Raw genomic sequence first — 22,557 nt, 5'->3', positions numbered from 1 at the left:
CTTAATGCCATGCGAGTGAAACTACGTTGAATATGCTCAATTTTGGAGTTTAGAGTCGAACTTGAAGGGTTCCAGACAATGCACGCATATTCAAGGGTCGAGCGGACGAGCGCGCAATAGAGGCTCTTGAAGCAGTCCAGATCATTGAAGTCACGGGATATAGCCCTGATCAATCCCATGATCTTGAAAGCCTTCGCAACTACTGCAAGGATGTGCTCACGGAACGATAAACAGCAATCCAGCGTCACCCCAAGGTCCCTAACAGAGGAGACGCGAGACAAGGAAACGGAGTTTAAACAGTAGTTGAAGGTAGAACATTTTTCTGGACAAAGAAAGAGATAGTTGGCAGAACACCAGAGGGAGACAGAATCTAAGATTTCTTGGTTTTTCTAAGGTTTGTTAAGAACCGATAATCGATCCTCGAAACGTTTTATTCGTTTTTGGGTACTAGGTTGGAGTGACCCCAAATAATGTACAGAGCATCGTTGAATTTTCTGTGTTCTGTTATTTACTGTTGTCATTCTGTAGTTTCTTAAAAGTCCAGAAAATGTCAGCTCGCGGAAAATTATTACCAAGCAAGTCCTACCAACTTTACTTGAAACTGCGAACCGTCCAGGAAAGTTCCAAAAAGTCCCAGGAGGCTTACTGCTGCTAGAGAACTTTACCAAGTACGGTTGCAGCTACCCATGTGCAAAGAGACTATCATTATTAAACTAATATTTCAATCGATGCTGGAAAATGAGCCGTGTTTATTAATTTAACAAAATTCATTAATTTGAGTATTACATCTGTTGCCACATTTCTGTGTGCCGTGATGGTTGATAGCTTTACAACAGCAGCGTTCATATAAAAAGCCGAGTAAACTAAGTTTAGAAATACGTGTTAAATGTGTGCCACATTTGCGAAAATGGCGTGTGGATTGAAAAATAGAAACAAAATATGTAGGACAAGTTTTCCTTCCTTTTCTCTTCGTACGTTGAGCTTCAAAGAGACGAAAACCTCGTTTGAACACCATTCTGCACCGTTGGCATCGCTTATGGCAAGAAAGACACAAAAACGCTTCACAAAGCTGCACCGACGGACGTGGCAGCAGCATTATGCTGGTGGCCGGCGGAAGATAGAAATCAAAACAAACAATAGATTTAATTATAATACGCGCAGGTTTGGCAACGGAACGGAAAGAAAAAAAGAAAGAATCGTTTGCACGGGAGATAAAAATCAAACACATGTCCGGGTATGTGTCTGCAATGGTAGCAAATGAACGCTTCCCGGCGTGTCTCCTGGAACTGGAAGCGAGGGACCGTTTTACATCAGCACCACCCAGGGATCGATATTCAATTTGCTTTCGCCGTTTCTGCTTGGCCGGGCCGAAGGCATGCAGAAACAAGCACCCGCCCGCCTGCCCTCCCCACAACCACGACCACCCCCGTTTACCCTGCCCAGGTCGTCGATTTATTAATTTCAATTTTTCAAAGCGCAATAACCGAGATGGAACGTGACATTTTCATTCCATTTTGCGCCCACCACCCGCAGGGGCGGGGAGCGTTTAATTTCATCCGGCCAATATGTTGGCGGAAGGTGGCGGAAGGAACACGATAATACGGGACCGGACCGGGACTGGGCCGTACCGGTGGCGATCCGAATCAGATATTAATGGCTCAATTCTCGGTAGAGTGGAGTAATAACCGATCCGCTATCTTGCCCGACCGTAATCCCTCTCAAATGGAAGACCCTGCGACATGTGGACCCGACGACGACGACGACGACGACGATGATGGCGGCCCAGCAAGGATGTGGACCGTGTCTCGCTCGCTCCCGTGGAGGGGCCAAGTAGCGAAACCAAAAATCCAGATAAAGCGCCAGGACCTTTGAAGCGCTGAGAGTGGCGAGGGAAGAAACTGTGTCAAGATGATGCGCATTCGCGAGCGACACTTGATGTAAGTGTGCCTTCACACATCACGTACCCCTGCGTACCCTGTCCACACCCATACGTGGTGGGCAATTTAATTTCTTCCGCTTCAAAATCTTCGGCTTGGCTTCGGGGACGCGTTCACCTTACTCCGAACGGCGGGATCCCGGAACCGGAAGGTCCCACGGCGGGGGGGAACGTGCGCGCATAAGTGCACCACTCGATTGAAAGAATAGAGCGCCCCTTTCCGCGCCAACCCGGGCGCCGATTTCAATTTGCGGCTTTCCTCCGGTGACGCTGATCGCCCCGCACCGGATTGAAGTGTCATCGAGCAGATCTCAGCCACCAGCCCGAGCCATGTTTCTCCCTATCTCTCTCTCCCTGTCCCTCGATAAAAGGTTACCCGGTGCACAGTTCAGCTGGACGAAGTCTTTAAGGCGGCCCCCGACCGAGGGCTTCGTGGGGTTCTGAAGAAGCGTGGGTTTCGACGGGTGTCCTTGAAATCGGCATTATGGTGGTGCTCCCAATTTTGAGGGCTGCCAGCCCACACACCGACACGTGGGCCGGCAAGCGCCGGCAGGACCGGCGAAAGGATCAAAATATTTGCACTCCCTTCCCCACCGGAGTCCCCCTGATGGGCGGCAACTAATGGGTTTTGGAGTCTTGGTCGTCGATGTCGTCGGCATCGTCCAATGCGTCTGCTGGTCCGTCCCAGTCGGAGGTGTCGGTGCAACATTACGCTATTTATCGTCCGATGCGCCCACGGCTTGGGACGAAGAAATTAATGGCTTTCCGTACAATGTTCCGTACTGGACCTGGGCGATGGGAAAGGGTTGGCGTGTCCCGGGGGAGTGGGTTGTAAAGCTGCCCCAGTGCGGGTGATTCCAATGCTGCTGACCAAGCTGCTGTACAAAGTTGAGATAAAACACTGACGTCACCCGGAATGGCGCCTCCATGAGCGATGGTTAGTTGGTAAAATAAAAGAAGAAAAAAAAAACGATGATCACAATCCGACATTCCGTTGAAAGTCAGATGGTCACTTCACACCTGCCCTGTGTCCCTGCGGTGCGTGTCACCTTGCAGGGGGTCAGCTATTAGGCCGGCCCGAGAAGTGGTCCGAGAATTGTTCTAATTGGAATTGATTATCCTTGAACATTATCGGGGCCGGTGGGGTGCACTGGCCGTGGCTCGGGTTGGCACAGAAAATGCGATGAATATTCATGAGCCCACCTCAGCCTCAGTAAAGGGCGGCCGTAGTGGCCCTGAGATGGCTGAAATTCTGGGAATCAAGGGTACCCGAGGGCACCTGACCGGGCACCTGACGGCGAAGAATTATGCGCCCTGCGCTCCCGGCCGCTGAGGCGAGCGGGGCCATCGTGGTCAAGATCCTTGAATTTGTATGGCTCGCCGGAGCTAAATTCCTTCAGCTCAGCTCTCGTCGGTGATCCCGCTGCCAGTGCCCAGTGTGACGATTCAACTTTTAATCCAATGAACGCGAGCGTTCGGTAGAAATGGCGGGCATTCTCTATTTTGTTTTCCACAATTAGCTATTGTACGTTGAAAGGTGGTTAATAATTGCCGCTCCATTTGTTTCCTCCGCTCTTGCACCGGCGACGATTATTTATTTTGGTTGGTATACTAGTTTTTATTAACTTCCTGTTACTTGTTAATTTTTAATTCATCCACTATCATGCTTCAAGCCGTAAGACTTTTGGACTGTTGACTGTCTATTTGGAAAAAGCCATTCTAGTCACATGCTTATATTGCTCTCTTAGTACCACGTTGGTCAATAAGTCCGAAGTCCTTCATTCAAGTCAAGTCATTCAAGTCGTTCCCTGATCAGCTGATTTCAATGGTAGTCGATGAGTTTTATACTAAATAAAATACAACTTATAAAGGCTATACAGGAGTATGAAAATGTTACCTTTGCAACTAATGAATCCAATACAACAGAGGTTTCCCAGGGCAACCGATAAATTAGGTGGCAATTTCACCAAGCACAAGATCCGGTTGTCAGTGAAACAGTACCCTCAAATGGATCTTTTTCGATTCGGATTTCGCTCACCGAACGCAATCACCGCTCGATTCTGCTCGAACCGAAAGAACGTCGTCCTCGTTTGCACCGGTAGCTCCGGAAATCATGGTGACAATTGCCCATCCGGCATTAGCGACGGGATCTTCCGTGACGCGTACCACGACAACAACCGCCCAGCACCCCCCCTCGCCTGCTCGAATATGGCATCAATCCGCGCCACGCGATACAACCGTGGACCCGCTTCGAAAGTGAACCGCAAAACAGTGAGCATGCATTTTTAATAATCTAAGCATACATTCGAGTGCCGCCCGGGACGTTTATAATCCGAGCGAAAGCGGCGCTCGGTGACGGAAACAATTTTCCCAACCGCGCCACACACATCCCCGGAAAGGATGCTGGGCCACCGGTGCGGAGTTCAGGTTGCGGAGACAAACGGCGCGAGAGCGAATGCCGGCGCATTTGGGGAAGGCGCACAACGAAGCGGTAAGAAGCCGGTCCCCCTGCCAGCACAACTCGAAACGTGTGCACAACAATGGAATCGTGCCGTCGCCGCGAAGCGCACACGGTTCGAAGAACATGGGCCTGGATGGGGCCACGGTGAGTCGTCCGCCCGTCTTGGCTCATACATAAACATATGGGTTGGCCCATCGTATGAGAGAGAGAGGGAGAGAGGTTAGGATGGAGTATTATGAAAATGCCAGGAAGAAAGTTCGGAACCCAGTCCCGGCGACCTGGCCTGGTCGTACCAAAGGAAGTCGGCGCTCTCGGCAGAAGATGGTGCCTCGGTCCGGGGGTTGCCTTTCTTGTGCAATGTGCATTCCGGCGCACAGTGCAGAGCGGACCGAGCGGGTGCATGGCGGAAAACAATGCTGTGGCAACAACAATAACAACAACAACAACGGTGGCATCGTGGCAACCCCGTGGCGGGAGGCCCTGGAGAGCCGGTTGCGTTGGTTGCGATGAAAAGATCATACATGCTCGCTGAACCTATAAACGCCATTAATTTAATGCCTACGTCCTGACATTAACACACACAGAGGCGGACCGGTTCATGAGCCAGGCGCCCGAAGTGCACCGAGTGCTGTGGGCCCCGTCCGGATGGAAGGAAGTGAGCAATTACGACACGTTTGCTTCGCCTCGTACACGGGCTCGGAATGTCGGTTCGCCTCTCTTGCTGTCGTAAAAAGGACGACCGTGCGTCGGAACGGATGCTGGAGCGCCGTTCCCGCCGCTGGTGGGCACGTTTCTCAGCAGGCACGGGTGGGCATCGCGCGCGCCTTGGAGGTAAACGGCGATAATTGTAATTGCTGCACTTTTGCGCCCGTAAAATTTGATTTATCGTCCCCGTGTGTATCCGGATTGATTAATCATCGTCGTCCTCGGTTGGTCGACGCCGTTCGAAAGTTTGATGTCCGTGCAGCCGAGGAGACCAACGTCCAACGTCGTTGGTCCAACGGTTTCGATGGTGTTTTCCTCACTTCCTTCCTCGAAGATGGCCATTCTAAGCAATACGCCTAAAGGTATGCAATCCACACATGAGTGTTCCATCAATGGCCGGTTTTTATTTTTATTGTCGCAACTCTTTCTTAACGAAACAAGAAAACGATTCTACTTCATGTTGGAGTCGATTTCGATATCCTTTTGATAATTACAATGTTGTTTTCGTTAAGTGAACGCAATTTATTTCCCAACTTCGTAAAAATGGCGAAGCTTCATTTCATTTTTCGAATGACGATCGTACATACCAAACTGTCGAATCCGAATCCGATGCCATGAAACTGATAAGAGGCGCGCGCTGTTCATATAGTATGGCTTGATACAGATAAAGCTTCCCCTACAATAAAAAAAAAACCCGCATTACGTTACCGAGCCGTTTTTGGATTGGACCCTCTCGCTAAGCTTCCCCCTCTTGGCTAACGGGACAAAACAATGGAATAGCTCCTTCGGGATCTTCTAGCACTCGGGCGAAGTGACGCCAGGCCAGCAGCAGCACACGGAGCACAATGATGTCCTTCGAACAATACACACTTTCGCCGATGGAAAGCGATGGACTGCATTTTGCTGGTGGCACCGGGCATGGTTCGTCGGTCGGTTCAATCCGCCTAAAAGTGTGTACTTTGCCTTGCCCCATTGTGCGCCCGGCTGCGGCTAGAAATCAGTGAAAGAAAAGTATTTATTTATTTATTTGTGGTCCCGAGCGCGTTAAGTATGGCGGCGTTCAGTCGATTTGTTTGTCCCAACATTTGGCGCCATTTTCATTTCTGCCGACTTCGTCCTAATGGCGGTGAACAATTCATTCGTCTGTTGTCTAACTTTTCGGCCGCACGATGGAGACGCCAGTACTTCTTGGTGCCCTGGTGACGGCACCGCCCGGGGCTTGTGATAAGAAAGTGCCGCGATGCTGCTCCTGTTCACGCTGCAAGTCCCACACTGAGTCTCACGCGAGAATCGCATATCTTTGACGGTGCAGCGGGCTGGGCTTTTCTGCGTATGCGTGGGTCTTGGGACGTCACGGTAGTGTCACCGCAAGTGAGCCGGCAACGGCGAAGTTGGATTGTTGTAGCACCGAACCGGACTAGGAAAGGGGGCCTAAAGACCGCAGAAACGGCAAAACACACTTCCTCCGCCGGAGACGCGTGTCCCGCAATCCGACCAACACTGCTGCTGCTGTACTGCTACTTCCTGTTCCCGGTGGGCGTCGGTTTGGTTTAGGCTCCTTTTCCTTTCCTTCCTGCCGCCATTTAACGCCCGGGCCACGGGACTTGCGTTTGGTGGGATGCGTTTTGCATGCGCGATAATGATGCGAATGTCACCGGCACACCGGCATCCCGCTGCTGCAGAAGGATGTTGGCTGCCGGCTGTGGTTTTGCGGTGACGCTGAAGATGACGTTAATGACGGAAGCGACTCGGAACGGTGACGACCGAGGCGGCCGAATATTCCGACCGTTCCTCCGCCGCTCGCTAATGAGATCTACGCCTCTACAGGCAGCGATGGGGAAAGAAAGGAAGAGAGAGCGCGAAATAGAGGCCGGCAAATGAAAGAATTAAACCACACGGTTTCTGGTGCCGGCTCTGGGCAAGTGCGGCCTTGTGACCTTCGCGCGCTGGTAATGAAAAGCCGGCCGGATGCACTTTCTTCGCCCGGCGCGAGGCACTTTTTTCCCGAGAACTTCAGGTGCACTCTGAGCCGAGCCCGGGGATGGTAATTTCGTAATTTAAGAACAGCCGCCTTCTCTGTTTGTCTCTCTCCTCTCCTTCGCTCTCTCTTTCACTCTCGTCGACCGCATTTCGATTGCCACGTCAATGGCACTCGAGCTCATCATCATCATCATCATCGGTGCAACCACCGTAGCAGAGCCGCTCGAAGCCCGTTAACCTTTGACATTTGCTTCGCGCCACTTCAGCCGCACCGGGACACAGGCTCCGGCTGCATTTCTTGGGGGGTTTGGGTGGGGAGGGGGGTTTTACGAAGTTGGAAATTATTATGCCAACGCTCATAAAGCGGTCACGAAACAGTCACGAATGAGCTACATTGGCCCTACCTGCTACGTGGGGCGAAAAGTCATGAGCCACAGTGAGTCCTGTCCTTTGGTAAACCAATATTTTTGCAACGTTTCAACCCATCTTCTCGCGTTCGAGTTTGTAAGAAAAACGGTAGCCTGTGTGGATATCAGTAGCCGGTATTAATAGCTCATTTGGTTCCATCTTTCATTAACTCATGTGCTGAGCAAAGATCAAAACTGTGAGTTTAGCTGACATAGAAATGGATCCTGAACTTCATCTCCAAATGGGCACCTAATTGACGCTGGAACTTTGGGGTGGCCAATAATATTGCAGCTTGTATTTATGCGAAGCTCACTTCGACCCAGGTTGATCGCTGCTCGAAAAACTGCTCGAAACTCGCTGACGCTGGTAGTTTGAACGACGAAATTCGGTGCCTTACGTTTTTGCTTCGCCATTTGTTAAACAATACAGCAAGCCAACGGGCTGCACATCGGTTATAGGCATGAATCTGAAACAAGTCCACATCAAATTTAAAACCAAATATTAGGTTGGGGAAAAAAGTTAACGACGTTTTTCACGATGGATGCCTTCAGTGATCGATGTCTCGTGAAGTATCGATCATACAGTTTCAAGTTTAGGCTCGTTTTAATGCTGATACTTTACACTTTAAAAAATGCTTTCACTGTTTTTCGTTTGTGAGTCAAAGGGGGTTAACAATGCAAGTAACCATAGAGAAAATTCGGTACAACTTAGAATTTTTCTTTGAAAAATGTGAAAATTCAAGCTAGGCCACTGAAATTGTGCATGGTGATTATGGTGTCGATACTCAAAAAGCTAGTAACGTGTAATTTTTGTTTCGTTGACCCGTTTTGATTATTTTCGATGTTTTAAGATGCACCTCTCACAGGCAGACCTGCAATCGAAAATGTCGATAAAATCACAGAAACAATCCAAGTTGGTCAGCAGATTACTGAATCAGAGCATTGCCCAGGACCTAACGATTAACAAAAAACAGTTTTTAGCCATTTGCGCAAAGCTGGATTCATAAAGAAGCTCGATGTTTGGGCGCCACCCTATTTGCACCACAAAACATAATGGCTCAAATTACGATCTGCGCAGTTTTGGCAAAACGGAACGAAATCGACCCATTTCTTAAACGTATGGGTACTGGGGATGGGTCACTTATGACAATATTGTGTGAAATCGGTCGGGGTCTACGCGTGGTGAAGCTGCTTTACCAAGCTAAACCAGCAAAAACGGCTAGGAAGATTCTACTAGGTATATGGCGGGACTTGGAAGGAATCATTTATTATGAGTTTGTGTTCCATCTGGACAACGAAATGTTACGCATGCCTTTACTGACTCGCCAGAGAGTCCGGGAGCTTGGCTGATAAGTTTTAATGCATCCATCGTATTGGCCGGACCTTGCACTTAACGATTGACACCTTTTCCACGCATTATAAAATTTCCTGAGTGATGAAAAACTGAGATCAAAAAAGGATTGTAAAAAAGGGATGGCTCAAGTTTTTCGCCAATAACGACTAAGCCTTCTACAGCAGAGGCATTATAAAATTATTATTTTAAACAGGCAACAAATTTTTCAACAAAATGGTGCATATTTGATGCAAATCGGACCGTTGAAAGCATCTTGAACAAAGTTTTGAAGTAGCCGCAATAAACGTTAATTTCCTTTTCCCCAACCTGATATAATTCCCATGGTTGGTGGCCACCAAAAGAAAGTCTCACGAAACAACGTTTGGACGGCAAAACGGCAAATGAGTGCCCCATCGATTCAGTCCATATTCGGGCTGTACATTTTCTTTTGCGTTTCTGCATCTCTACATTTCCTTTTTTGGGGGGGACTTTCGCATTTTCCGTGGCCAGCCGGCGCTTGAAAGGGAACAATAGCAAAGCTCGCAGTGCTCCTCTCAACAGATCCTCGCACCGCGCCGGCTCATGAGTTTAAGTTCCAAATCTTTGAGTGGCGGTGCAATCGTTGCACAATGGGCTACGACGCATTTTTCCACCGCTCCATAGCCGCGTCTCAGTTTCACAACTCATTTCCAAGCACGAAGATCAATCTAAGTTTAAATAACCCAACTCCCGCGTGCCGCATGACAATTTCGAGCACGCCCCACGTTCCAGCTCACTAATGTCAACGTCTTTCTGCTTCCTTCCCACACAGCCTGGATGCTCGGATGGTTGATGTGCAAAACCGTACCCTACATACAGGGTGTCTCGGTGGCGGCGTCCGTCTACAGTTTGATTGCGGTGTCACTCGACCGGTAAGTACCCTGCCTCGCAGCCCAATCCTGCAGGCTGCGTTGCATAATGCTTATGGTGGTGGCCCTCCGGTGGCGTCGAATCGGATCGGAGTGCTGGGTGGGCCTCCGGCTGTCAGCAAAACCTTCTCCCCGGTGGGCTCCGTTGGGCGTCCAGCGTCCGAAATTGATTCCCTCGGCCCCGGGAGCCACCGAATGCACGGTGTTTGTCGTAAAAGAAGACACGGCACGGCCCCACCCGAATGGCCGGGTGGTCGGGATTCGGGACCTACCGGGCAAATTAACGCCACTCGGGCGTGTGTGTGGCTGAGATGAATGCTAATTTGGACATATTTCATCGGTACGCTCCGTTGGCTGCCTTCCTTCGATCAGGGCCGAGCTCGACACGCCTCGAGTAGCCACTGACTGGCAGATAAATGGTTCCCAGCGGAACAATTGCCCCAACCCGAGACGGGGGAGGGCCCTTCTGGCTTCACGAAGTGCGTGTCTGTGTTTGTGTCCACGTCTACGTGGGGCGGTAGTAATCTGTTGCATGTATGTATCCGTTGTAACGCACGCCACAGGGCAAGCATCTCAGACCGGAAGGAGTACCAGTGCTTCAACACAATGCCTCCTCGTACCGGGGAAGGGATCGAGGTGGGGCCTTCCTTCTACGTTCCCGTGACGCCCCGGTGTCCGTTGAAGGTAATACATATTCATCGCCCGAATGGGATCTCTCGTTCGCTCTGGTCTGGTGGTCTGTTGGGGCTCTAGTCGACCGAAAAATGGACTTTCGACATAGACATGAGCGGGACTTTGCCACTGGCACATGGATCAACGGCAAGGATCAACGAACGAGCTTTTTATTGAATTTCGTACCCTGCTCGGTGCGCTACATGCTAGACCACTGTCGGAAACTCCACCCCGGAGTCACCGACCCGGAGTGGCTGGCGAGATTTACCGCGCCACGTTGATTATGATATGCCGATGATGGTCATGCGGCGGCAACCATAACAAACGGCAAACAATGTTACTGTTCCATCAGCAGAGCGAAGAGAGCGTAGTGCTGTGCACAGCACAGCAAACGGTACCAAAAGCGAGCACCACTGTCGCCGGCCAATAGGATTGATAAGTTACGGTAACTAAATCCGTGATGAATGTTCTACAAACTCACGCAATTAGCCTGCGGACCAATTAAAGGTCGAAGCCTTGTTGAAAGTAATTTTTTCACACATTAATGGTACCATAATTTTTCATGACTTTTTCTTAAGGGGGAAATCCCGTATTTTCTCGGAATCGATGTCACTTTTTGTGCGTTGGCCAGAATAACGGTTCATTTAATTGACCCATCGCCCATTCCATTGCAATGGTTCGGTGGGTGGATTAATGTTTTGAAATATGATTTCAATTTGCTCCAAACGCTTTCCGGGACTTTAAATGGGATGGTGCAGTGCCAAAGAAGGGGGTTCGGGTTACCCCGAAAATACCGGGTCCTACCCTCGAACTGCAGCGTATGGTAGTCTGCTCGCTTCACTGAGCCGTTTGTTTATGATTGTCCAATTGGTGCTTCGTTAGCGAGGTCTGAGAGCGTGTATGGGCACATGGAGCAGTGGTGCGTACCCTGCGCACTAGGGCGGCACATTGTGCGTACAATCGATTTTAGTAACCGATTACGCGGTTGATTAAACTCTGCCGCCAGTTGGAGCCTTCGTCGACCAGATTGCTGCCAAGTGCAGTTAAGCAAAAAAAAAAACAACGCAGCAGTCGGCACATCCGGTAATCTGCTCGCAGACTACTGCAGCGATTAAGAGGGTGGCCAGCCCGAGAGTGTGGATTGGTGTGGTCTCGCCAAAGGGTGTCTCCGTTTTCGCCGACACCACCGTGTGGGTCCTCTGCAGCGCGCACGGATGCTGCTCATTTTATTATTTATCCAATAATTAACGTAATACCCTAACGGTCGGAGGGCGAATGGAGTGCCCAAGTGCCTGCGCCAACCGAGCCCTGATTGCTCGTTAGGTTCAGGGCGAATTTTCGCACTCGTCGTCGGGCTTGGTCGCGACGATCGCGACGATGCAGCAATGGGCACCTCCAGGCGCACCAACGCGCGACACAGAATTCAATCAAACCAATCAATTTCAGGCGTAATATTACAAAATGTCTCTCTAATTCCCTGCCTCGCTGCTCTGCATGGGCCCGGGCCTGAGCCTTGCAGCCGCTCGGTTCAGGCTGGGTGCGCGGTGGGGTGCGAGGCCAACATTAAGCCAATTACGGAATTTTAATCGATCGACAAAATTGGCCGCAACGATGTGAGTCGCCGGCCTCGCGGTTCGCATCGTGCGCCAACGTGGACGACGCGCCGAACCGCTTGGTAACGTTGGGAAATTTAATTTACTTTGGACTCACATGGAGAAAAGGTTCGCCACCGTTCCCAGTTCCTCTGCAGGAAGGAAGGTGGTTGTTGTTTCCGTTCGGCTCAATGTGCCTTCCTCAAGCCGTGGCCAGCTTCTTTTTGCTTTACTTGGCTGGAATTGCCTCAAAGGTTATTGATTGATTTTGATTGATGATATTTGTATTGGTGGTGTTTTGATAAACAATAAGTGCAATAGTATTAAAAAATTCGATTCTTTCAATATTATTAAAAAAGCAACTCAATACTTAACTCGGCAAAGATTCCTTTGGTACTCTCTTGTAAAGTTATTGTTTTTAAAACTGTGTGATCCTGTGTGAATAAATTTTTTAAGTTCACAGTATTATTTTTGATTAGGTTTTCTATAAAAATCAAGATAATATTTTGTACATCGTTAAATAGTTGTGTGTCTAAAAGCTATGCACTGTTCTCTTCCTGATCCCGATTCTTGAGTTGAGCGACTCCCGTAGTATGATCGCATTGAGACCCAACATCACAAATTCACTAGGATTGCATAGGATTGAATTGCTAGGAGCGTTTTATTTACAATGTTTGAACCATTTCAGTTCAATTACCCATAACACACCCTGAAGGACCCTACGTTCGGCCCCGGAAAGTGCCAACCGTTTAGATACGCTAAGCACCTCACCGTTCGGCCAGGAAACAGTGAATTTTGTGCGCATCAAATGCATGCATAAAATAATGTGCGTGAGAGCGGCCAGTACGTGGCTTCGTCGGTTCGTGTAGCGTCGTTATGCAGCATCAACATAGCATCATCCTCGTACTGGCCACACGCCTGCACTCCACCTATAGTTGCTGGTTGTACATTTTCCCTAAGCTCCGTGCGTAAACGCTTCGCAAACTAGGCAGAAAATTGATTTTCAATATTTTCAACAAGTCTACAATCGCAAACTTTCCAGCCAAGCTGGCTGGGATACAATACTTCTCTAACAACTTTTTTTTTTACACTATTAAATGTTGTTAAAAATTTGACCCAATGGTCGCTGCGGGCACAACGGCTAGAAGATTGTAAATGCATAGCAGAGATGCATACGTTGCAGTAAAACAATCATTACCCACGAGCGAGACCAACGGAGGGATACGTACAGGTCGCAGAGGTCAGAGGTTCATTAGGGGCAGCGCCGTTAACCCAGTTCGACTCGTCCAAACAGTCCCATCCCCAACCGATCCGATCGGCCTTTCGGTTCCGAAGGTTTCGGCTCAAGTTGCACTTGGCAAGGTCTAGCAATCGACCAAACCCGTGCTCGTGTGGTTCACTTACGATCCTCGCAAGCGACATTCGGGCCCTTCGTGACGCGCTTGGCCCTACGCTCTTCAAACGCAACGACTTCAACCGCACGCTTCCAGGGCCGGTTCAAAACGGGGCCAAATTTCGACACCACCACCACCACCGCACTACCATCTACGGACCCGGGCCCGGGCCCGTCGGACCGTGTCTCGTTTGGGTTCGAAGGGCTCGCCGAAGTACCGTCGCGGGCTGGCCTCTAGTGAAGTACCCGCGAGGTGGCTGAGAGAGATGAAAAATTAATCACATCGCAAACCGGCGTGGCGTGTCGTGCCGTTCGGCGATCTGTGTGCCGGTCCAAGGGCAGGCCGCCACACGCTCCGGGAGGCTGGTTCTACGGTAGATCCGCTCCGGCCCAAAATAGGCCAAACGGTCGCGTGAAGCAAGCAACCGCCGCCGACGGCTGAAGTCCGTCGTCGGATCAGTGTCAGCAGAATTTCGGAGATCGATTAGTGTCGGCGCGAGATTATGGATGACAAGTTTTATCTCGTTTCCACGGTCACTGCCCACGTAACGCCAAGCAGGTGGGCTTTTTTTCTTCGGCTTGGGAAGTGGCCTCTGCAGACATTGGGCATTTACTTTAGGCCCCAGGGGTTAAGTGCAGCACGGCAAGGTTAAGAGCATTTGGGACGAGCTATGGGCTCATCGTCAATTAATCATGCGGAATGTTACTAACAAAAGACTTTTTGGGACACTGAGCACCGTGTTTTGACATTAGGATTTCGATTTACGTCGAGACATCACACTACGCCTAATAGAGCTTCGCCCAATGCTTAGCACCGAATTTTAGTGCATCGAGTAATTACCGTTTCTGTGGGGAAGTATCTACAACTTTCGATTGCTTCTTTCGATAACTTCTTTTGTGTTTACTTCTTTTAATAATCACCATTGTAATAACCCCTACATCTGCGTCTACATTTGTCCACACTTTCGAAATGGTCTGAAATGTTTTTGTTAGGAACAGCCTTCAACACATTCTTTGTTTCGGCTCCTTTCTTAACCACTTGCTGTGAAAAGTGTCTTCGGATCGGATAGGTCTCATGAGTTTAATCAGGTGAATTCGATGGGGGTCGATTTTGTGGCGAAATAATCACGAAATGATGAAGCGAAAAGGAATTACACTGAAATATCCCTATATCTCTAAGTAAACTCCGGAACAGCCTGGCTGGTTGAACTAGTCATCATTTGCCGGTTCCGATGCTCAAAAGGCATTTGTATGGAGCAAGTTAAGGTAACATGCAAACTCAAGATTCCAGTGCCTTTTTCCCGAGCAATACTTTTGCAATTGACTTAAACACTTTAAAGTACCGAGGATTGGACTGCAGACATTCTGCAGATGGGACACAGCTGAAGGGCCGACGGATTATAGCGTGTGGTCAAGGCTCAGGCCACGGTGGGCTTAGACGTTTAATTACTTCCATCGCCTAGGCTGCCCAGGGTGCAAAGGCTTCCGAAGACGCACACAGCTGAAAGGATTACAATTACAACCGGAAACGATGCTCGATGAAACACGTGCTCCAGAATACGAATCCGTTGGCCAGACTAAACTATCCTCTCGCCTGAAGTGCTGCTAATTAGCCTAAAAGCCCAACAAGGCCCACGTGAGCCGACGAAGTTGGCACGGGACAACAGAAGCTGCGGCAGCGGCCAAAAGTGGAAACGATGATCCGGGATTCTTTCTGACAGTTTCTATTTCTTCGGCACCACACAAACGGCAATCAAATAACGCCGGCAAACGAACCGATTGTTGGGTCCGCTTGGCCGGTGTTGTCCAGTTGTCCGCATCCACTTCAAGGGCCGGGACGCTGGATGCCGATCGCCTGCTTCCTCGGCAACCTCGATTGCTCCGCGGCAGCAACCGACTCAGGACCTCCTTAGGCTCCGGGCGCTCGACAGTGTCCCCAGACGATGGTGCACAGCCAGAATTGCATCACAGCATAAGCATAATTAAAAAGCTACGGCTGGCTGGCATAATGAACCGGCCATGACTATGAATATGCATCAGGACGCGGCGCACGTGCGCTGACCACCAACCTTGAGTGTGCATCGGTTCCGCGCGCGAGCCCAAGGTGACCAAGAACCAAGGCGACCGTCCGTTGGGTGCGAGCCGGCAAACGGGGAGACCATTGTTTTGTCCCACGGGCCCGTATGTGGCTGGTTCCGTCTTCCAAGTCGCCGTGACCTTGAGTTTGGCCGACGTCGAAAGACGTTCCTGCACCTGGGGATGATGCTGGGATTTCCCGAACCAAGGGAACCGCGCACGAAAGTCAGTCACCATGAGCTGGAACATTTTCTTCCCCCGTTCGACACCCTTTCGTCACTGCTGGGCCCGGGTTCGGGACAATGAGTGGCAGCGCCGTGACAACCCGTGGCTCCCATAGCTGGTTCGCAGGAGCCGCCGTCGCGAGTGGCCAACAAAGCCAAAGCGGATGAATAAACAAATTTATAAGCAGCCCGGGGCCCCCGTCATGGCCTCGCAAAGTTCTCCAACTCCGACATTCCAGCGAGAATGTCCAGCCCAAAATAATGAAGCAAGAAGCGCCGCGCTGACTGCTGCCTGGCCCGGCCCGAAGAGGGAGGTAATTGGCGCCAATTGTAATTGGTTGCTGGACCAGCCGAGGCCACGCTGCGACCGCGACCGGGAAATAATATAATTCGGGAGTTCGGGCACCAAAAAAATGGCGGAGGAGGCAAAAGTTTTCCCGACCAACCGCCACCTGATTGGGAGTCGAAAAGTTTGCCCTCCTTGGGTGGCCATTTCCTGGGTGACCCGCACGGAGCGGGCGGTGGGTAATTGAAGAAAAACTTGTGACCTTTGGTCTGTGTGGGGAGGCTTAATTTTCGGTTGAGGTTTACAGAGCATACATTAATAATGATTTTGCAATGCAAAAAATTAGCCGCTTCAGTCAAGCTTCCGGAGCTCGTTACTTCAAGCACGTTAACTGATTTGATGTGCAAGCTAAATAAGTGTTCCTATAAAGGAAGATTTACATTTTGCGTTCAGCCCAAAGAATGCTGTGATAAGAGCAGGAACTTCTGATGGCGCACAACATATGAAGCAAGTACTTTGACCGATTTCGGGTTCGGAAGTTCCTGCACATTCGGCTTGCTCACCACCACCACCTATTAACATTCACAAGTGGAACAGTGCTTCTAACGTAGCCTGCACAAATTTCCAGACAGAAAGCCAATATGCACAGCGAGCGAAAGGAAATGCTTTAAATAAAGTAGAGCTTTTCATTTTCATGCAAAATCTATGTGAAATATGTGCTACATCGAGGACTGATCCTATAACAAAGGTTAGAAAGAACAAAGAACAAAGGATCCCAAACAGTGCATAGGTTGATTTAAAGCTTCACATTGAAGTATTTAAAAAAACAATATTAATTAATTCAGCCTTTAAGGTTCAATAGTGTGACACGTCCGTAGATCATCCGTCAGCGCTGCACCGATTCACTCTAAGGTTTCTATGGGAACAACGTCAGTTCGTTCCTTGACATCAACTAGAGGTGGTGCCTTTAAAGGGCTCTGCCCGTTCTAATAATAATAAATAAATGAAAAATAAAGTTTAATTTTGATGCCATCGCTCTGATAGGATTGGATTACCATTTGCTTTTACGGCCCAGGTTCGTGTGCAAAGTTTCCGACCGGTAAACTGAATCCTGTCTTTGAATCTACTCCAGAAAGATCATCTGGTTCCCTAATCACTACGGTGACAAACTATGCATATAGGAAATGTTTGCTTTTTGGATACACGATTCCCTGATGCGGCTGCTTGCGAGTCTCCTGGGCTTCTCTGGTAGAACCCAAGTCCCCTTGGAAAAAGTGTATCAAAATGATATTAAAATGATGTCCGTGCAACGATGTTGAATCCTGTAGCAACGGGGGTCACGGTGCGCCACAGGCCAGCAACAGCCCCAACCAAGGACCAAACCCAGTTGTGTAATAACTCTGTGTTCGCGGAAATGTAACCCTGCCCCTGCATGCACTGCCAGCTGCCAGCATCTTCGCTACTTTTCGAGCGAACCCTGTGGCCCGGTGGTGGTCTCCGATGGTTTCGCAATCGTATTTAATCTGGTATCTGGCATCGGGGGGCAAAATGAAATTAAAGCAAAAAGAACAGTATTAGAGAAAAACGAATCCCCGGCGCGGCAAGAGATATAAGCTGATTTTAATGAAAAAATGCTGATCAACCCGGGTCCACTTCCGGGAAGCCGTGCGTAGCAAACAATTACTCCAGTCCCCGGGCCTGGCTGCGGCCGCTGGGCTGCATTCTATTGGGGCTGCACTTTGAAAACTTTGCGAAAACACGGTTACAAAAAAGGATTAGCACAATCCTCGAGTAATTGGATCGACCGTCGAGGAATGGTTTGGGGTGCGCCAATCGGCGAGGGACCGTAGAGGGCCGATACCGTTAAATTGAAAATCGCTGTCCGGCGTTTATCAATCACAAAGCGAAGTGGAAACTGCACGGTACCCGTGCGAGGTGGCTCGAGTTAGATTTTACCCCGATTCTATCGGTTCGGTTAGTCCAGTCGGTGGTCGGCACAGAGTGTGGCCTCCTGGGAGTGTACCGGGATCCGAGAACCGGGCGGGAACAATCACCTGCACCGACACGCGGCGCAGCATATGATGGCAGCACTCGAAGTCCGTTGAAAAATTACCATCCATTACCGTCGCTTCCTGTTACGAAAGCATTGCTCTTCGGGGAGGATTTCGCCGGCACCACCATTTGGCGCCGTCTTGAGGAACTTGCCATCCCGGACCGTTGCAGGCCCACCAAGATCGCGCCGGTGTCATCCGTCGTTTGCGTTTCGCTGGTCTTGACGGCCCCGAAAGTTACTCCACCGGTGACTTGGTGACGAAGCGGTAGCATCACGTCATCGCTCCCAAGGAACCGCCGCAGCAGCCCGGTGCGGTGGTCCCAAAATCTACCCAGCGACCCTAGCCCGGTCTTCTTCCGGTTACAAAGTTCGCTCTGTCACTTGGGCTTGGTGGCGTTAAAAATAGCCTTAATTATAATTTGCCATCTTCCACGGTGGTGTGCGGAATCTGCAGATTCTCCCACGGCGCGGGAGTTCCTCTATACAGGGCGCGAGCGGGCAGGGACTCGCGACCTTTTTCCTACTTCACAAGCACCGAGCGGTGGTTGAGAAATTGAAAGAGATTTATGATCCAACAGCCGGCCAGCCGCAGTTGACGCAGTGGCTGAAGATCGTCGCCGGTCCGCACCGTTCACCGGCCGATGAAGACAAAAAAGTAAAAATTAGACAAGAATAAAGGACCTCCATCGTGGCTGACAGCGACAGGGTAAATATCGCTCCGTCTGCTGTCAGGTCTGCTTCTGAACGGGCAATAAGACCTGGCAGTAGCCCCCGGGTGACAGGGCACCCGTTCCTGACAACCCGTCCGATCACCGGTGGGACTCTCTTCGACGCTTCAATTCTTCCCTCGACTTATCTTGTACGAGCCAAACGGTCAGCGGCGCATTATCAATTAACTTAGAAAAGGCGCTTCTCGTCGGTGTGCTCTGGGGTGACAGGTTCATCTCTGACGGGAGCCGCAACATGGTGACATCGTGGCAGGTTCCTCCCTACGTTCAATCCAATCGATCGGACTCGGAACACACGGAACGGCCAAACTGTGGAAGAGAATAAGTGAAGCCGAAGTGCTCGGAAGTTGTTAGCATAAATCTCGCACAAATCTCGGGATCGGCGGAAATCGGTTGCATAATCATTTTTCTCAGCTCAGCTGCCCGTTGCTGTTCAGCTCGACCACCGGGGGGGGATAGAAAGAAAGTGGTCAACATTATTGGACCGGCAATCTGGACGGGCCACGGAAAACAAGTTTATCCGCGCGTCGAAGCGCATCCAAATCGGAGTTCGGAGCTTAAATCATGCTGAAAAACGCGGCAGTTGGCCGGCCGGCGAAGTCGAGTGCCGGGAATGCCGGTCTAGTGCCGTGGAAATAGTTTAACCGTGCAAAGATTTTTCCGGCCCCCCCTTCGGTGCACATTCCTGGGAGGAACGCTAGCCGGCTATATTGCTTTCTGGACCGGTCCTTCTTGGGCTGGTGGCACCGCGCCCGGCACACCACGCCGGCTGCCGTTCGCTGATTAAATTTAGTTCCAATATTAAATTTGTAATATAGTTCACTGCCGTTCAGTTCGACACGCGCAGCACACTCGAGGCGGGAGTGTTGGGAGAGAAAAAAGTCGACTCCCAGCACAGGACACCAAGGTACCTGGTACCTTACCGCGTACTACTTTTACCGAGCGCTGGGCCGAGTAAGTGACAGTTTCTGGCACTGCGTGGCCACACGGTACCAAACTGTTGCTCCGTTGCAGCGTGGCAGTCGAGGAAATCGTGTAGAAAGTGCAGCGGACCGCACAGCACATCCCGCGGGACTCGAAGGCGGATTAAACTGTGATGGATTAGTGACGGTTGGTTTGCGCAAACACGGCGCCCCCGGTGAAGTGCCACCTGGCGAACGAAGGAGCTTCCAGGAGCTTACGAAGGCGAGGTCGTGATTCGAGAGAACACTAAACAGAGCACTTGACCACTTCAGCACTTCTGTTTTTTGCTGATCGTTGTTACAACCAAGTACCAATTGAACCCAGCGAAGTCGAGCGATGCTGCTCTTCGTTGGCAGTGCAATCGTTTAATAACTGTTGCCTTTAAACAATTTTTGCTGAGTAAAACAAACAACTTTTGTGCCTTAAACAACCAACTGACCCCAGATAATGTCCCCTGTTTTTTTTACTATTTTCAAAAGAAGTTAACTAACACCAATATCTACCTTGCTTCTTTGTCATTTCAGGTAAGTCCCAAGTTATTTCCAACTATGGTCCCCTCTGTAAGTATGTTTCCCGATCGTCGATCATCGGTTCCCCGATGGTTCCCAGTAACTTCCAAGTGATGCGATAAATTAAAAACTAGATGAAATCTATGCACGCGAAGCGCATCATTGGAATGCGCATCTCGCCGTTCCGAAAGGTCCAATCCCATTACTGGTCCCACAGCTCGAGCGGGAAGGTCACGACCGTATCGGCACCAGACGGCCATACCGGACAATTAGGAAAATCGAATCAACGCCGCGTCGGGAGGTTTTTTTCCAATTTCCAACAAATAACTGGCTGCAGCTGCAACCGTGCCGATAGGCGATGCCGTGTTTTCCACTCCCATCCGATCGCGTCCTTGAACTTGATCAGCTTAGCGTCCCAGCGCGTGGGAAACTCGCGGAATGCCGTTCGAAGTTTTATTTTGTTTTCCTTTTTTGTTCCACTTCAACGGCAGCCCGCCCGGGGGGCGAGCTGGGCGTGACGATATGCGACGAACTTGAGCGGCTCCCGTTTGGCACTGGCGTTAAATCACGACCCGGAGGTTGCAGGAAGAAATCTGAGAGATTCCACACCAGTCCAGGCGACCTGATCCGCGGCGACGAGCGATTTCAAGGCCAGCGGCTGCAACGTTGCGCGGCCGCGGCCACCGGTTGCGGGCACCGGTAAACAATTTCCGCTTCCGGGAGGCGATGGCGTTAGCCGATAAGCACATTATTTATGTCCCTCCGGGGGAGGGCGAGAGCCACCCTGGCGTTATGGCCTGGCCCGTAAGTCACGCAGCACATCCTTCCCACGGCCGGCACGGTCCGGTCCGGCACGCAGCGCCACGCGGACCGTCCGCGGAATTTATTTATTTCACTTTTTCACCGTACCACCGTTTCACGGGACACCGGATGCTGCCGGTTGCGGCTGTCCACTTTATCGACAATCTGTTTCCGTCGGGCTCGAAGGATGCGCCCCCGAAGAAGACCGTCTTCATTTGCCGCAAGGTCAACGCGAGGCGCGCGCGTGGGACTGGAAATTGTTTGGACTGCACCAACCCCGGGAGCTGTGAGATTATTGGAGGCATTATATTTCTTCGGTGCCGCATCCCGATGGCCATTTGTTCCTTTTCTCTTTCCGCGATGCTGGCAATGGCAGCCTGTAGACCGAGCGATCGCGAAGAGAAATCACTTACTGCGCGGAATAGCTTAGTGACCGCACGATAATGGCTGCCGAGTGGAGTGTCAGGATAACGAGGTCCTGTTTACGTGGACAACACGCACAGGCCCCGCCTCGTTTACGGGAGACGCTTTAGCTGAGCGCATTCAGCTGGGTAAGGTGAAATGTGATACGCTTTCACGTACAATATGGCCTACAGTACCAGGTTTAATTCGACGACCAGGCCAACCGCACGTTATCCTGCTATGCTAATTTCAAATGACAGAATCCAAAAGATTCCCCTTGTTTATTTGTTTCTAGTAATAGAATTTGTATTATTTTAAATATTGACAATCCCAACACAGCATTACGCTGGAAGGAAGGAAAAAAAGGATGTCTTTTTTGCAGCTCGTGTCGGTTTAAAGAGACCTTCCCTTACATAACTTTCGTTCCCGGTTTACATGGTTCATACCTGTTAGGGTCTGTACAGATTTACAGTAACATTTAGTGAGTAATGCCATCTATTAATATAAAATTAATATTTAAAATTAATATTAATATTAATATAAAACACCAAGAGTTAATTCAAAGTGCTAATATTTTACGCTACTACCACGATATTTTTTCCACGAAAGCATATCTTGTTTTGGTTGGTTGGTTATGAAAAAACGGCTGCAAATTTTTCGACGGATGAACATTTTTTCGATAGGTTTAGTCATTATCTTCTCGGTGGGTAAATAAGCATAAATGTTGTTTTTGGTGTTAGGAAAACCCACACGTCGTGCAAGAGAAGCCAATACACCCAAAACGAATGATTGTTTGGTGGGCATTTTACGTCTGGCGACATCATCGGTCCATTTTCTTCGAAAATGAAGCCGCCGTAAGTGTTGAATGCCTACGCTACCGAGACTGGTTCTTCGATGAAATTGAAGCTGAAAACTTAAACGACATCTAGTTTCCTTCGTGACAGCGAATAATCAGCAGAAATGGGGTTGTGAATTGGCCTCCAAGAAGTTGTGATTTGACACCATTGAACCCACATGTTTGGGGATCGGTGAAAGACAAATGTTACGTGAGCAAACCAACAACCACGACCCCAAGACCTGAATTCAAATCGCTATAGCCGCATTTTGTGAATGTCGTGGTTGGGACAA

At 50.0% G+C, this 22,557-nt stretch overlaps 1 protein-coding gene across 1 annotated transcript in view; it reads left to right on the top strand.

Moving 5' to 3' along the window:
• LOC131208612 (neuropeptide SIFamide receptor-like) overlaps nt 1–22,557 on the top strand; it is a 76,820-nt gene that overhangs the window by 30,825 nt on the left and 23,438 nt on the right. Inside the window, exon 3 of the mRNA XM_058201412.1 lies at nt 9,634–9,733. Coding sequence (XP_058057395.1) covers nt 9,634–9,733 — 100 coding nt within the window. The remainder of the gene's footprint in view (nt 1–9,633; nt 9,734–22,557) is intronic.

The sequence above is a fragment of the Anopheles bellator genome, chromosome 2 (assembly GCF_943735745.2).
Source record: "Anopheles bellator chromosome 2, idAnoBellAS_SP24_06.2, whole genome shotgun sequence".
Lineage (NCBI taxonomy): Eukaryota > Metazoa > Arthropoda > Insecta > Diptera > Culicidae > Anopheles > Anopheles bellator.
Note: the sequence above shows the minus strand (reverse complement) of the source record. Positions and strands in the feature narration are given on the sequence as shown.